Genomic DNA, 14275 nt, shown 5'->3' on the forward strand with positions numbered 1-14275 from the left:
GCAAGAGGACAAGTACAACACACAAAAATAAATAAATAGCATGGTTGGTTAAGAGCCGATAAGACGGCAGCCCTCCCCCCGGCACCATCTTGTTACTGTGTATTTGTGCATGTGTTTGTGTGTTTAGACAGTAGTTAGTATATGTTAACGTACAGTGCCTTTAGAAAGTTTTCATACCCCTTGACTTTTTCACATTTTGTTGTGTTACAGCCTGAATTCAAAATGGATTACATATATTTTTTTCTCACCCATCTAAACACAATACCCCATATTTTCTATAAATTTACATTTTTTTGAAAAGGAAATATAGAAATATATAGAATCACCTTTTTGCAGACCTGGATTGTACAATATTTGCCAATGATTATTTTCAAAATTCTTCAAGCTCTGTCAAATTGGTTGTTGATCGTTGCTAGACAACCATTTTCAAGTCTTGCCATAGATTTTAAAGCCGATTTAATTCAAAACTGTAACTTGTCCACTCAGGAACATTTACTGTCTTCTTGGTATGCAACTAAAGTGTAGATTTGGTCTTGTGGTTTTGGTTATTGTCCTGCTGAAAGGTGCATTCATCTCCCAGTGTCTGGTGGAGAGCAGACTGAACCAGGTTTTCCTCTAGGATTTTGCATGTACCGAGCACCATTCTGTTGATTTTTTATCCTGAAAAACTTCCCAGTCCTTAATGATTTCAAGCACACCCATAACATGATGCAGCCACCACTATGCTTGAAAATACAGTCCCCTCAGAAAGTATTCACACCTCTTGACTTTTTCCACATTTAGTGTTACATCCTGAAATTAAAATAGATTCAATTGAGTATTTTGACCACTTGCTTATACACAATACCCCATAATGTCAAAGTGGAATTATGTTTTTAGAGTTGAATACTTATTGACTCAAGACATTTTAGCTTCTATTTTTTTATATATATAAAAAAAGAATGATAATATACCCCTTTGACATTATGGGATATTGTGTGTAGGCCAGTGACACAAAAATCTAAATTGACTCCCTTTTACATTTCGGGCTGTAACAACAAAATTGGAAAAATTCAAGGGGTTTGAATACTTGCTGAGGACACTATGTGTGTGCTTTTCCAGTGTGTGTTTACATATATGTGTGTGTTTATCCCCATCCAGATGCTACTCCCATGGAAAGCAGACATGACGGGTTCTGTGGTGCAGAACGTCTGCAGCGCCTTGCCCAAAGCCTCAGACCCAATCAGGTAGTTCAGGCCAGACATATCATACACACACACACACACACACACACACACACACACACACACACACACACACACACACACACACACACACACACACACACACACACACACTAAGTACACCTGAAAAGAGACACCTCCCTGTCCTAATTTCTGTTTTTGCTTACCATTTTCTGATCTGTGAAACCATAATTGTAATTGGCTTCCGAACCCTTTGATAACCAGATCTAACCAACAAAACGTTTGACAGAACTCATTAGAAAAAGGTGTGTAATATAAAAGATAAGAGAACATATTTGATTCGTAGTATTGATGTGTTTGTTTTCCCTCTGTAGACGATCTACAGATACAATATCTATTGAAGATCATACAGTGAACAAAAATATAAAATGCAACACGTGAAGTCTTGGTTCCATGTATCATGAGCTGAAATAAAAGATCCCAGAAATGTTCCATTCACACAAAAAGCTTATTTCCCTCAAATGTTGTGCACAAATGTGTTTATATCCCTGTTAGTGAGCATTTCTCCTTTGCCAAGATAATCCATCCACCTGACAGGTGCTGATTAAACATCAACGATCATTACACAGGTGCACCATAAATGGCCACTCTATGTGACGCACTTAGGCGTAGTGGGTGTGGAGTCAGGCACAGAAGGTACAGAACAATGCTCTAATCTCCGGCACAGAGAAAATAGTACAAGCCAATACAGGGCGCACGTAAACGACCGGCCCAAAACCAGGACCAAAACAGTCTGGAGAAAAACCAAAACTGAGATGCACTACCACACACAAACACAGAGGGAAAAATAAGCCCGCACAAAGAACAGGCGGGCCTTACCGGCTTAAAAAGCCCAACTAAAAACCTAAACAAGAAACAGGTGAAACCAATAAGACAAACCAACAGAAAAGGGAAAAGGGATCGGTGGCAGCTGGTAGACCGGTGACGACAACCGCTGAGCGCCGCCCAAACAGGAAGAGGAGCCACCTTCGGTGGAAGTTGTGACACTAAAATGTTCACTTATGTCATACAACACAATGCCACAAATGTCTCAAGTTGAGGGAGTGTGCAATTGGGATGCTGACTGCAGGAATGTCCATCAGAGCTGTTGCCAGAGATTTTAATGTTCATTTTTCTACCATAAGCAACCGAAAACGTTGTTTTAGAGAATTTGGCAGTACGTCCTACCAGCCTCACTATCGCAGACACAGCGTCCATGTACAGCATCCTGTGGGCATGAGGTTTGCTAATGTCAACATTGTGAACAGAGTGCCACAGGGTGACAGTGGGGTTATGGTATGGGCAGGCATAAACTATGACCAACGAACACAATTGCATTTTATCGATGGCAATTTGAATGCACAGAACTACCGTGTCGAGATCCTGAGGTCCGTTGTGAGGCCCATTTCTTTTAAGGTACTGTATACAAATCTCTATTCCCAGTCATGTGAAATCCATAGATTAGGATTAATTTATTTCAATTGACTGATTTCCTCATATGAACTGTAATTCAGTAACATCTTAGAAATTGTTGCATGTTGCGTTTATATTTTTGTTGAGTATATATATTGTTCTTTAGCACCATAATAAGCTACCCTGTAAACTGATTCAATAAACAGCCTGCATGGCTTTGCGTGCCAGCTCCACGTATTTCCTCAATCTATTGTAGGCAGGCAGGCCATTGTCTCTGAGGCGTGAGGCTAATTGGTTTGTGGTCCCTACATCTTGATCAACAATGGATACAGGGACAATTGAACATGTACAGAACATCATGTATAGTTATTTATTTATAGCCACTTGTTTGGAAACATACAGAATTTCCTTTATTTTGAGATTAGCTATAAAATGTATTGAGCAGATGTTTTTGCGTGAGGAACTTTCCATCCTGCCGACCCTGTTCACCCTCCCTCAGACACTTTCCCACAGGTGACTGGCCCTGAGGTCATACTCTGTCTATGTGGTCATGCTAGAAAGGATGAAAATTGGATTTTAACCACAAACCTTAGCTTTACCCAACAGGGTGTGCATTATTGGTGAATAACCACACATTTGTGGTGGTGTGAAAATCAAAAGGCCGTAAAACAAAATAACTCATGTTCTTCCTAAATGGTTTTGACTAGCTTCCTATTTTGTCATTTTGATCATGTCTATCTCTAATGACTACTGTCTCATGTGACATTCACAGGACGTTCCAGTGTTCAGGTCGAAGAGAACATTGGACCAGTCTAAAACCAGCTGTCTACTCCACCTCCATGCTGACCACTTCTACTACAGGAAGTTCAAGAGTGTCGAGGCTGTTGTGGCTCAGGTGACTGGTCGTAAGAAAAAAGCCAAATAGATGGTCTGTATGATATTGGATGCCTTTTAAAATAAATTATCCATGTCTATGGGTATGTAAGGCGCCTTATTTTGCCTGTCCTTTCAGCCCAGTGGCCAAATACTACTTTCTGAAGTTTGTACCCCAAATTTCCATTTATAGAATGGAGAGTTTTATTGTATTTTTGGATTGATACAGTAACCAACCTCCGCCCTTTTCCGCATGCCATTTGTGAGTTCTTTCGATGGGAAGGGTCGGGGCCCGGGGTGTCTGCCAAAAATGACCTGTTCAATGTTTCAGGACCCAGAGAACGTGCAGTACTTTTGAAACCCTAGCATGCTATGTCAGAGATATGGTATGTCAGAGATAATGCATCAGGATATCCCTCAGTTACCTCAGTAATCCTGTCCGCTCTATTTACTAACTTTGTTCTCGGAAATCCCATTCAGAACTGGAGGTACTACTCAATATTGGACACATCTGGACAAAAGTTCACTGACTTGTTTTGCGTAATTTTCTCTTGCCGTTTAGTAATTTGGTTGAACCATTGTCCCTTTCCTAAATTATATATATAAAAAGTAACAAGAGCATAACAATAATGAGGTTATTTACAGGGGTTACCGGTACCGAGTCAGCGTGTGGGGGTACAGATTAGTTGAGGTAGTTTGTACATGTAGGTAAGGGGGATGTGACTATGCATAGATAATATACAGCGAGTAGCAGCAGTGTACAAAACAAATGGGGGGGTTCGGGGAGGGGGGGGGGGGGTAAATGCACCTACACCCAAACAAGGGCACTGCGTTCATCCACCTCTGGCCTGCTCGCCTCCCTACCACTGAGGAAGTACAGTTCCTGCGCAGCCCAGTCAAAACTGTTCGCTGCTCTGGCCCCCCAATGGTGGAACAAACTCCCTCACGACGCCAGGACAGCGGAGTCAATCACCACCTTCCGGAGACACCTGAAACCCCACCTCTTTCAGGAATACCTAGGATAGGATAAAGTAATCCTTCTCACCCCCTCCCCCCTTAAAAGATTTAGATGCACTATTGTAAAGTGGCTGTTCCACTGGATGTCTTAAGGTGAACGCACCAATTTGTAAGTCGCTCTGGATAAGAGCGTCTGCTAAATGACTTAAATGTAATGTAAATGTAAATGTAATAGTCAAGTGGCCATTTTCTTAATTGTTCAGCAGTCTTATGGCTTGCGGGTAGAAGCTGTTAAAGAGCCTTTTGGTCCTAGACTCGGCGCTCTGGTACCGCTTGCCGTGCGGTAGCTGAGAAAACAGTCTATGACTTGGGTGACTGGAGTCTGACAATTTGATGGGCTTTCCTCGGACACCGCCTATTATATAGATACTGGATGGCAGGAAGCTTGACCCCAGTGATGTACTGGGCTGTACACACTACCCTCTGTAGCACCTTACAGTCAGATGCCGAGCAGTTGCCGTACCAGGTGGTGATGCAACAGGTCAGGATGCTCTTGATGGTGGAGCTTCCTTAGCTCAGTGATGAGCCCTGAGCTGTAGTCAATGAACAGCATTCTCACATAGGTGTTCCTTTTGTCCATGTGGGAAAGGGCAGTGTGGAGTGCGATTGAGATTGCGTCATCTGTGGATCTGTTGGGGCGGTATGCGAATTGGAGTAGGTCTAGGGTAACCGGGAGGATGCTGTTAATGTGAGCCATGACCAGCCTTTCAAAGCACTTCATGGCTACCGATCTGCGTGATATGAGGCGGTAATCATTTAGACAGGTTACCTTCGTTTCCTTGGGCACAAGGACTATGGTGGTATGCTTGAAACGTAAGTATTACAGACTCAGAGGTTGAAAATGTCAGTGAAGACACTTGCCAGTTGGTCCGCGCATGCCTTGAGTACACGTCCTGGTAATCCATCTGGCCCTGTGGCTTTGTGAATGTTGACCTGTTTAAAGGTCTTGCTACCGAGAGCGTTATCACACAGTCATCTAGAACAGCTGGTGCTCTCGTATGCTCTCAATGCGATTTGATAGGAGAGATGCCAAATCCAAGCTGGCTTCCCTTGACACTTTTTTTGGTGTCCAGGACCATTCACAGTTGAGAAACACTTTTTATGCCAGCTGATTCATGATTTCGACTAGCTGAGAAATGCTGCCTGCCTGCCTGTCTGTCTACTCCCCACTCCCGATCCCTGTACATTCATTGCTACAGGACAGCTGGAGATTGCATTTGAATATTGAAACAATGTTGCAAATGTCAGAGAGACAGACAGAAAGGTTTATATAAATCACTGTTGTTGAAAACTAAATGTTAGTCTGAAATGTGAGATCATGTCTAAATGCTTTTATAGTGGAGATCAAGCCTGGCTCAGCTGATGAGACAGTGGATTGCGCAGTCAGATGGAGCAGAGTAAATAGGCATTTTAACTTCATAGATTTAGCCGGTAGTAATTTGCGGAATAGACACTGGCTGGAATGCACTTTTAACCAATCAGCATTCAGGATTAGACCCACCCATTGTATAATGAAGCGTTAGGATCTAGGTGCGAGAGGAATAGCCTCGGATTGGAAAGGAGGCAGAGCGTGTTAAGCTTTCCTTAATAAATGGGCCTGCCAGGAGCACGTGGCCAGATATGGGAGAATGATCTGCAACAGACGGTGCATCTCAGTAAAAATATAAATAAAATATAAGTAAAAAATACAGCCAGACTAGCATACTACTGTGCCTTTCTAGACCTTATAAACTGTAGAGTAGACCCACAACTGATCCAAATGGAATAAAACATTCAAATTGCCGTTATTGAAATTATATTTTCACTGCAACCTAGAGTAGAATTTTCTATTCACTTGAAAGCAATAATGCAATTATTCATTGCATTGTGGTGTTGTAGGCTAGTCTAGGTAGGATAATTGTATTGTCCCTAAACAAGATCATTAGGGAAGCTTTTTGAGCTGCATGCCTCATGTTTTCATTGTTCTTTCATGTTCATTATGAACCTGGCCTCTCTGCTGCCTATCAGCTATTTCAATTTGTTCTTGTGGATTCATTTTGAAAATTGATGCAGCTTTGAATGCTTTTATGTGTGGTACAGTATGATTGCTACATTTCCTATTGCAGATCTGGACAAACGATCCACCTACCTTTATTGTCACCATGAATTGTGGATAGAGGGCAGGACAGACAGTTAGACTGGTAGACTATATCGACCTGTGGTATAGTATTGGTTTACTGGTTTATTCAGGTCTCCGTTAGCTTTTGCCGAAGCAGCAGCTATTCTCTGTGAGGTCCACAAGAGACATAAAACATGACAAGTATCAAATCACTGATACACAAGGATAGTCACACAAATTTGAAATGATACACAAAACAACAAAAACAATAATAATAGTACAAACAATACAACAACAAAAAAGTTGTTTGTCTGTGTGTGTGTGTGTGTGTTTGTGGGTGTGTCCCCTCACAGTCCCCGCTGTTCCATTATATGATGTTTAATCTTTTTTCAAAAGGTAATTTTTCTGTTTACTTGAATATTTGGAGATGAAAGGGAGTTCAATGTGATCATGGTTCTGTATAATATTGTGCGTTGCCGTGAACTCGTTTTGGACTTTGAGACTGTGAAGAGACCCCTGCTGGCATGTCTAGTGGGGTATGTATGGGCGTCTGAGCTGAATTTATTTGATTATGCATACAATCTGGAATTTTTATGATAGTAATACTTTTCACTAGAAGAGAAGAGAAGCAGTTAATCTCCTGTCAACCCTCAACCAGGAAAGAATGGCATGTAATTGGTTGATGTTAGTTCTGTATGTGCAGTTAATGGCAAGGTGTGCTGCTCTGTTTTGAGCCAGCTGCAGCTTTGCTAGGTATTTCTTTGCTGCACCTGACCATATTGCTGAACAGTAATCAAGATGGGACAAGACCAGAGCCTGAACAACTAGTACAGTTGATTTGTGTCAAAAAGGCAGAGCATCTTTATATAACAGACATACCCCTCCCCATCTTCACAACAACTTTGTCAATATGACTTGACCATGATAATTAACCATATAACTAGGAGTTTAGCTTCCTCAACTTCCTCAATGGTTCACACCCTGTATAAACTATTTCAGATGAGGTTTATGTCTTAGAGAATGTTTTGAACCAAATACAATGCTTTTAGTTTTAGATGTATTTAAGACCAGTTTATTATTAATCACCCATTTTGATACCGACTAACTCCTTATTTCAGTGAGCTCACTGGCTTTGGGTGCTGACATGTAATGTGGGATCATACGCATACATAGTAATTCTAGCTTTGTGTAAGACCAGTGGCAAATCATTTGTAAAAATTGAGAAGAGTAACGGCTCAAGGCATCTTTTCTAAGGAACACCTGACTGTACATATCTGATGTTAGTATCACTTTTCAGGAGAAGACAGATGCAGACAGTGTCAAAGTAACAAAAGTTTATTACTAGAACAGAGGGCAGGAAAAACTACAGGTCAAGGGAAGGCAGAGGTCCGTAATCCAGATCAGAGTCCATAAGGTACAGAACGGCAGGCAGTCTCAGGGTCAGGGCAGGCAGAGGTCAATAATCCAGGGTGGTGTGACAAGGGTGGAAACCTTGGGCGGGTGAGTGAAATTGAACCTCCTCTCCTTCTTTCACTCCCGTAGTCACCCATCGATCCGAAAGGTCAAAACGATGAGCGAGTCGAGATAAGTCGGTAGTTCCGGGGCTGCAAGCTCGTCCTTTACTTCCTCTGATACTCCGTGCAGGTACATGTCGAACAGCGCATCCATGTTCCAGGTACTCTCAGCTGCCAACGTGCATAAATCCACTGCATAGTCTGCCACACTGCGAGAGTCTTGCCGAAGCTGGAGTAACTTCCGTGCTCTCCTGGACAATGGAGCATCAAAAACCTTCTTCACCTCCACCACGAACTCCTCCAGACTGAAGCATACGGCCGACTGTTGTTCCCATACTGCTGTAGCCATGGTGAGAGGCCTCCCGGACATCAGCGTGATGAGGTACGCTATCTAGCTGTCTGAGGGGAAGGAGGAGCGCTGCAGCTTGATGAGAGAACACTGAGCGAGAAACGCAGACAGGTGCCCGACTCACCCAACAAGTGTCCGACTCTCTTGACGAACAAAACAAACTGGGGATCATGGGGAAGATGGGCAACACCTGGAGAGGGGTGGAGACAAGCACAAAGACAGGTGAAACAGATCAGCGTGTGACTGTTAGAGAAGCTTCCATTGAAGAACACTATCTGCGTTCTATTGGATAATAACTAACCAACCATGTGATGGCATGTGATGTAAAGCCATAGCAAGTGAGTTTCTTCAATAACAATTTAAGATCAATAACATCAAAAAGTTAGAATAGGGGGGCGGAGCTAGCATGTTGGAGTGAACGACTGTGTGTGAGAGGCTCCTGCAACCTTTTCCAAATTAATCTAATTTAACCTACTTTATGGCACTTTTTACAACAAACGTTTCTTTCTAATACAAGATTGTAACTTTTTATGTGAAAAAGCTGAGTAATAAGCGACCAAAGGACAATAAATGCACAGCAGAGGCCTACTCCCCACTAAACAACGAGACAGACATTGCGGAAGGCACAGGCAACAACGTGACACTTACAGAACTTACCCGGGCTTTGGGGGAGCTACATGTTGCTATAGCTGCCAAAACGAGAGGCACAGCGATTCTGGTACGGACAGGAATTCCCTTTCTACATAAAACCACTATTGCGGATAAAGAGGGTCGTTATGTGATCGTAATAGGAGAAATCCACTCTACTTCAGTAACTCTACTAAATATCTATGGGCCAAACATTGATAACCCCTCTTTTTCAAAAGAGTCCTTGCCCTGATTCCAGATATCTCCCATACTGACCTGGTCATTCGAGGGGACCTTAATTGTGTGCTAGACCAATATTTTGATAGATCCTCTACCCGGCAAACCCCTACCTCCTATTCAAGCGAATTCTTGAATATCTACATAAAAAAAATTCTAACTTATTTGATATACATTTACATTTAAGTCATTTAGCAGACGCTCTTATCCAGAGCGACTTACAAATTGGTGCTTTCACCTTATGACATCCAGTGGAACAGCCACTTTACAATAGTGCATCTAGGTCTTTTAAGGGGGGGGGGTGAGAAGGATTACTTTATCCTATCCTAGGTATTCCTTAAAGAGGTGGGGTTTCAGGTGTCTCCGGAAGGTGGTGATTGACTCCGCTGTCCTGGCGTCGTGAGGGAGTTTGTTCCACCATTGGGGGGCCAGAGCAGCGAACAGTTTTGACTGGGCTGAGCGGGAACTGTACTTCCTCAGTGGTAGGGAGGCGAGCAGGCCAGAGGTGGATGAACGCAGTGCCCTTGTTTGGGTGTAGGGCCTGATCAGAGCCTGGAGGTAGTGAGGTGCCGTTCCCCTCACAGCTCCGTAGGCAAGCACCATGGTCTTGTAGCGGATGCGAGCTTCAACTGGAAGCCAGTGGAGAGAGCGGAGGAGCGGGGTGACGTGAGAGAACTTGGGAAGGTTGAACACCAGACGGGCTGCGGCGTTCTGGATGAGTTGTAGGGGTTTAATGGCACAGGCAGGGAGCCCAGCCAACAGCGAGTTGCAGTAATCCAGACGGAAGATGACAAGTGCCTGGATTAGGACCTGCGCCGCTTCCTGTGTGAGGCAGGGCCGTACTCTGCGGATGTTGTAGAGCATGAACCTACAGGAACGGGCCACCGCCTTGATGTTAGTTGAGAACGACAGGGTGTTGTCCAGGATCACGCCAAGGTTCTTAGCGCTCTGGGAGGAGGACACGATGGAGTTGTCAACCGTGATGGTGAGATCATGGAACGGGCAGTCCTTCCCCGGGAGGAAGAGCAGCTCCGTCTTGCCGAGGTTCAGCTTGAGGTGGTGATCCGTCATCCACACTGATATGTCTGCCAGACATGCAGAGATGCGATTCGCCACCTGGTCATCAGAGGGGGAAAGGAGAAGATTAATTGTGTGTCGTCTGCATAGCAATGATAGGAGAGACCATGTGAGGTTATGACAGAGCCAAGTGACTTGGTGTATAGCGAGAATAGGAGAGGGCCTAGAACAGAGCCCTGGGGACACCAGTGGTGAGAGCGCGTGGTGAGGAGACAGATTCTCGCCACGCCACCTGGTAGGAGCGACCTGTCAGGTAGGACGCAATCCAAGCATGGGCCGCGCCGGAGATGCCCAACTCGGAGAGGGTGGAGAGGAGGATCTGATGGTTCACAGTATCGAAGGCAGCCGATAGGTCTAGAAGGATGCGAGCAGAGGAGAGAGAGTTAGCTTTAGCAGTGCGGAGTGCCTCCGTGATACAGAGAAGAGCAGTCTCAGTTGAATGACTAGTCTTGAAACCTGACTGATTTGGATCAAGAAGGTCATTCTGAGAGAGATAGCGGGAGAGCTGGCCAAGGACGGCACGTTCAAGAGTTTTGGAGAGAAAAGAAAGAAGGGATACTGGTCTGTAGTTGTTGACATCGGAGGGATCGAGTGTAGGTTTTTTCAGAAGGGGTGCAACTCTCGCTCTCTTGAAGACGGGAGGGACGTAGCCAGCGGTCAGGGATGAGTTGATGAGCCAGGTGAGGTAAGGGAGAAGGTCACCGGAGATGGTCTGGAGAAGAGAGGGGATAGGGTCAAGCGGGCAGGTTGTTGGGCGGCCGGCCGTCACAAGACGCGAGATGTCATCTGGAGAGAGAGGGGAGAAAGAGGTCAGAGCACAGGGTAGGGCAGTGTGAGCAGAACCAGCGGTGTCGTTTGACTTAGCAAACGAGGATCGGATGTCGTCGACCTTCTTTTCAAAATGGTTGACGAAGTCATCTGCAGAGAGGGAGGAGGGGGAGGAGGATTCAAGAGGGAGGAGAAGGTGGCAAAGAGCTTCCTAGGGTTAGAGGCAGATGCTTGGAATTTAGAGTGGTAGAAAGTGGCTTTAGCAGCAGAGACAGAGGAGGAAAATGTAGAGAGGAGGGAGTGAAAGGATGCCAGGTCCGCAGGGAGGCGAGTTTTCCTCCATTTCCGCTCGGCTGCCCGGAGCCCTGTTCTGTGAGCTCGCAATGAGTCGTCGAGCCACGGAGCGGGAGGGGAGGACCGAGCCGGCCTGGAGGATAGGGGACATAGAGAGTCAAAGGATGCAGAAAGGGAGGAGAGGAGGGTTGAGGAGGCAGAATCAGGAGATAGGTTGGAGAAGGTTTGAGCAGAGGGAAGAGATGATAGGATGGAAGAGGAGAGAGTAGCGGGGGAGAGAGAGCGAAGGTTGGGACGGCGCGATACCATCCGAGTAGGGGCAGTGTGGGAAGTGTTGGATGAGAGCGAGAGGGAAAAGGATACAAGGTAGTGGTCGGAGACTTGGAGGGGAGTTGCAATGAGGTTAGTGGAAGAACAGCATCTAGTAAAGATGAGGTCGAGCGTATTGCCTGCCTTGTGAGTAGGGGGAAGGTGAGAGGGTGAGGTCAAAAGAGGAGAGGAGTGGAAAGAAGGAGGCAGAGAGGAATGAGTCAAAGGTAGACGTGGGGAGGTTAAAGTCGCCCAGAACTGTGAGAGGTGAGCCGTCCTCAGGAAAGGAGCTTATCAAGGCATCAAGCTCATTGATGAACTCTCCGAGGAACCTGGAGGGCGATAAATGATAAGGATGTTAAGCTTGAAAGGGCTGGTAACTGTGACAGCATGGAATTCAAAGGAGGCGATAGACAGATGGGTAAGGGGAGAAAGAGAGAATGACCACTTGGGAGAGATGAGGATCCCGGTGCCACCACCCCGCTGACCAGAAGCTCTCGGGTGTGCGAGAGCACGTGGGCGGACGAAGAGAGAGCAGTAGGAGTAGCGGTGTTGTCTGTGGTGATCCATGTTTCCGTCAGTGCCAAGAAGTCGAGGGACTGGAGGGAGGCATAGGCTGAGATGAACTCTGCCTTGTTGGCCGCAGATCGGCAGTTCCAGAGGCTACCGGAGACCTGGAACTCCACGTGGGTCGTGCGCGCTGGGACCACCAGATTAGGGTGGCCGCGGCCATGCGGTGTGGAGCGTTTGTATGGTCTGTGCAGAGAGGAGAGAACAGGGATAGACAGACACATAGTTGACAGTCTAGAGAAGAGGCTACGCTAATGCAGAGGAGATTGGAATGACAAGTGGACTACACGTCTCGAATGTTCAGAAAGTTAAGCTTACGTAGCAAGAATCTAATTGACTAAAATGATTAAAATGATACAGTACTGCTGAGGTAGGCTAGCTGCGTTGTTGACACTACCCTAATCAAGTCGTTCCGTTGAGTGTGAAGTTTCTACAATGCTGCTATTCGGGGGCTAGCTGGCTAGCTAGCAGTGTTGGTTACGTTACGTTGCGTTAGGAGAACGACAATAGCTGGCTAGCTAACCTAGAAAATCGCTCTAGACTACACAATTATCTTTGAAACAAAGACGGCTATGTAGCTAGCTATGTAGCTAGCTACGATCAAACAAATCACACCGTTGGGACTGTAATGAAATGAAATGAAAATGTGATACTACCTCTGGAGCGAAGCGGAATGCGACCGGAATGCGAAAGTTCTATTCAGTAGACGTTGGCTGGCTGTTGGCTAGCTAGGAGTGTCTCCTACGTTAAGGACGACAAAATAGCTGGCTAGCTAACCTCGGTAAATTAAGATAATCACTCTAAGACTACACACTCTAAACTACACAATTATCTTGGATACGAAGACAGCAAAGACAACTATGTAGGAGGATGGAGGATCGCTAACCCTACGGGTAGGGAATACTCATGTTCACAATGTTTACACTCGAATTGACTACTTTTTGGTGCATGCTAGACTACTCCTGTATACCTGTAATGTGAGGTATCATGATATTATAATCTCGGACCACAATCCACTCACCTTCTCCCTGAGATTGGGTGACATTGTACCAAACAAGAGGGTCTGGAGGTTGAATCCTCAGCTCCTCACAGAACCAACATTCTGTGAACATCTTAAAGACCAAATTACATTTTTCTTTGATACCAACGACAACAGAGACTTCCCCAGCATTATTGTGGGAAACACTGAAGTCTTATCTGAGAGGCTGTATCGTCTCCTTTCAGGCTGCCAGGAGTAGGCAAAACAGATGGATTAGTGAATTTACTGGATCGGGAGAATGCTAGCTATCCATCTATTGTGCAACCATAAAAAAATTAGACTCTAACTTCCTGAATAAGGAAATATCTCTTGATGAAATTTGAGTAACAATTAAATCTCTAAAGACTGGCAAGACCCTGGGCCCAGATGGATACCCTGGTGAATTCTATAAAACATTCAGCAACATGCTCTCTCCCTACCTGCACAAAATGTTGGTTCAGGCCAATGAGGATGGAGCTCTCCCATCTACTTTGGAAGAAGCATTGTTAACGTAATTTAATTATTTCCAATATGTTTTCATTAATTTAATTAACTTAGTCTATTTTATGAGAATTTGTAAGATTCGTATTTGCATAAAATAGACGGAGACCAGTCTTATCAAAAATGGATAATAGTATTTATTCTCGGAGCACGCTGCCATGTAACCACGAACAACTCCTCTTCTCGACTGAGACAAAGCAATTTTAAAAAGTTCATTCAAAGTTCATTCTGACCCACTAGCACACACACAGGACACACAACATAACTGAATTAACTCTTGACCCCTCACCATTATCGATCACCACTTAGCTGACAGTTCTAGTTAACAGAAAACCTAGGAATGCACTCACTGCCTTATCTAAAACACCCCAGAGCTAAGTTTTGTCG

General features: G+C 44.8%; 1 protein-coding gene across 1 annotated transcript in view; it reads left to right on the top strand.

The window, feature by feature from the left end:
* si:ch1073-396h14.1 (disintegrin and metalloproteinase domain-containing protein 10) overlaps positions 1-14275 on the top strand; it is a 68128-nt gene that overhangs the window by 19064 nt on the left and 34789 nt on the right. The window contains exons 5-6 of the mRNA XM_029633894.2: positions 1141-1226; positions 3409-3531. Of these exons, the coding sequence (XP_029489754.1) occupies positions 1141-1226; positions 3409-3531 (209 nt within the window). The remainder of the gene's footprint in view (positions 1-1140; positions 1227-3408; positions 3532-14275) is intronic.

The sequence above is a fragment of the Oncorhynchus nerka genome, linkage group LG25, assembly GCF_034236695.1.
Source record: "Oncorhynchus nerka isolate Pitt River linkage group LG25, Oner_Uvic_2.0, whole genome shotgun sequence".
NCBI classification, from domain to species: Eukaryota; Metazoa; Chordata; class Actinopteri; order Salmoniformes; family Salmonidae; genus Oncorhynchus; species Oncorhynchus nerka.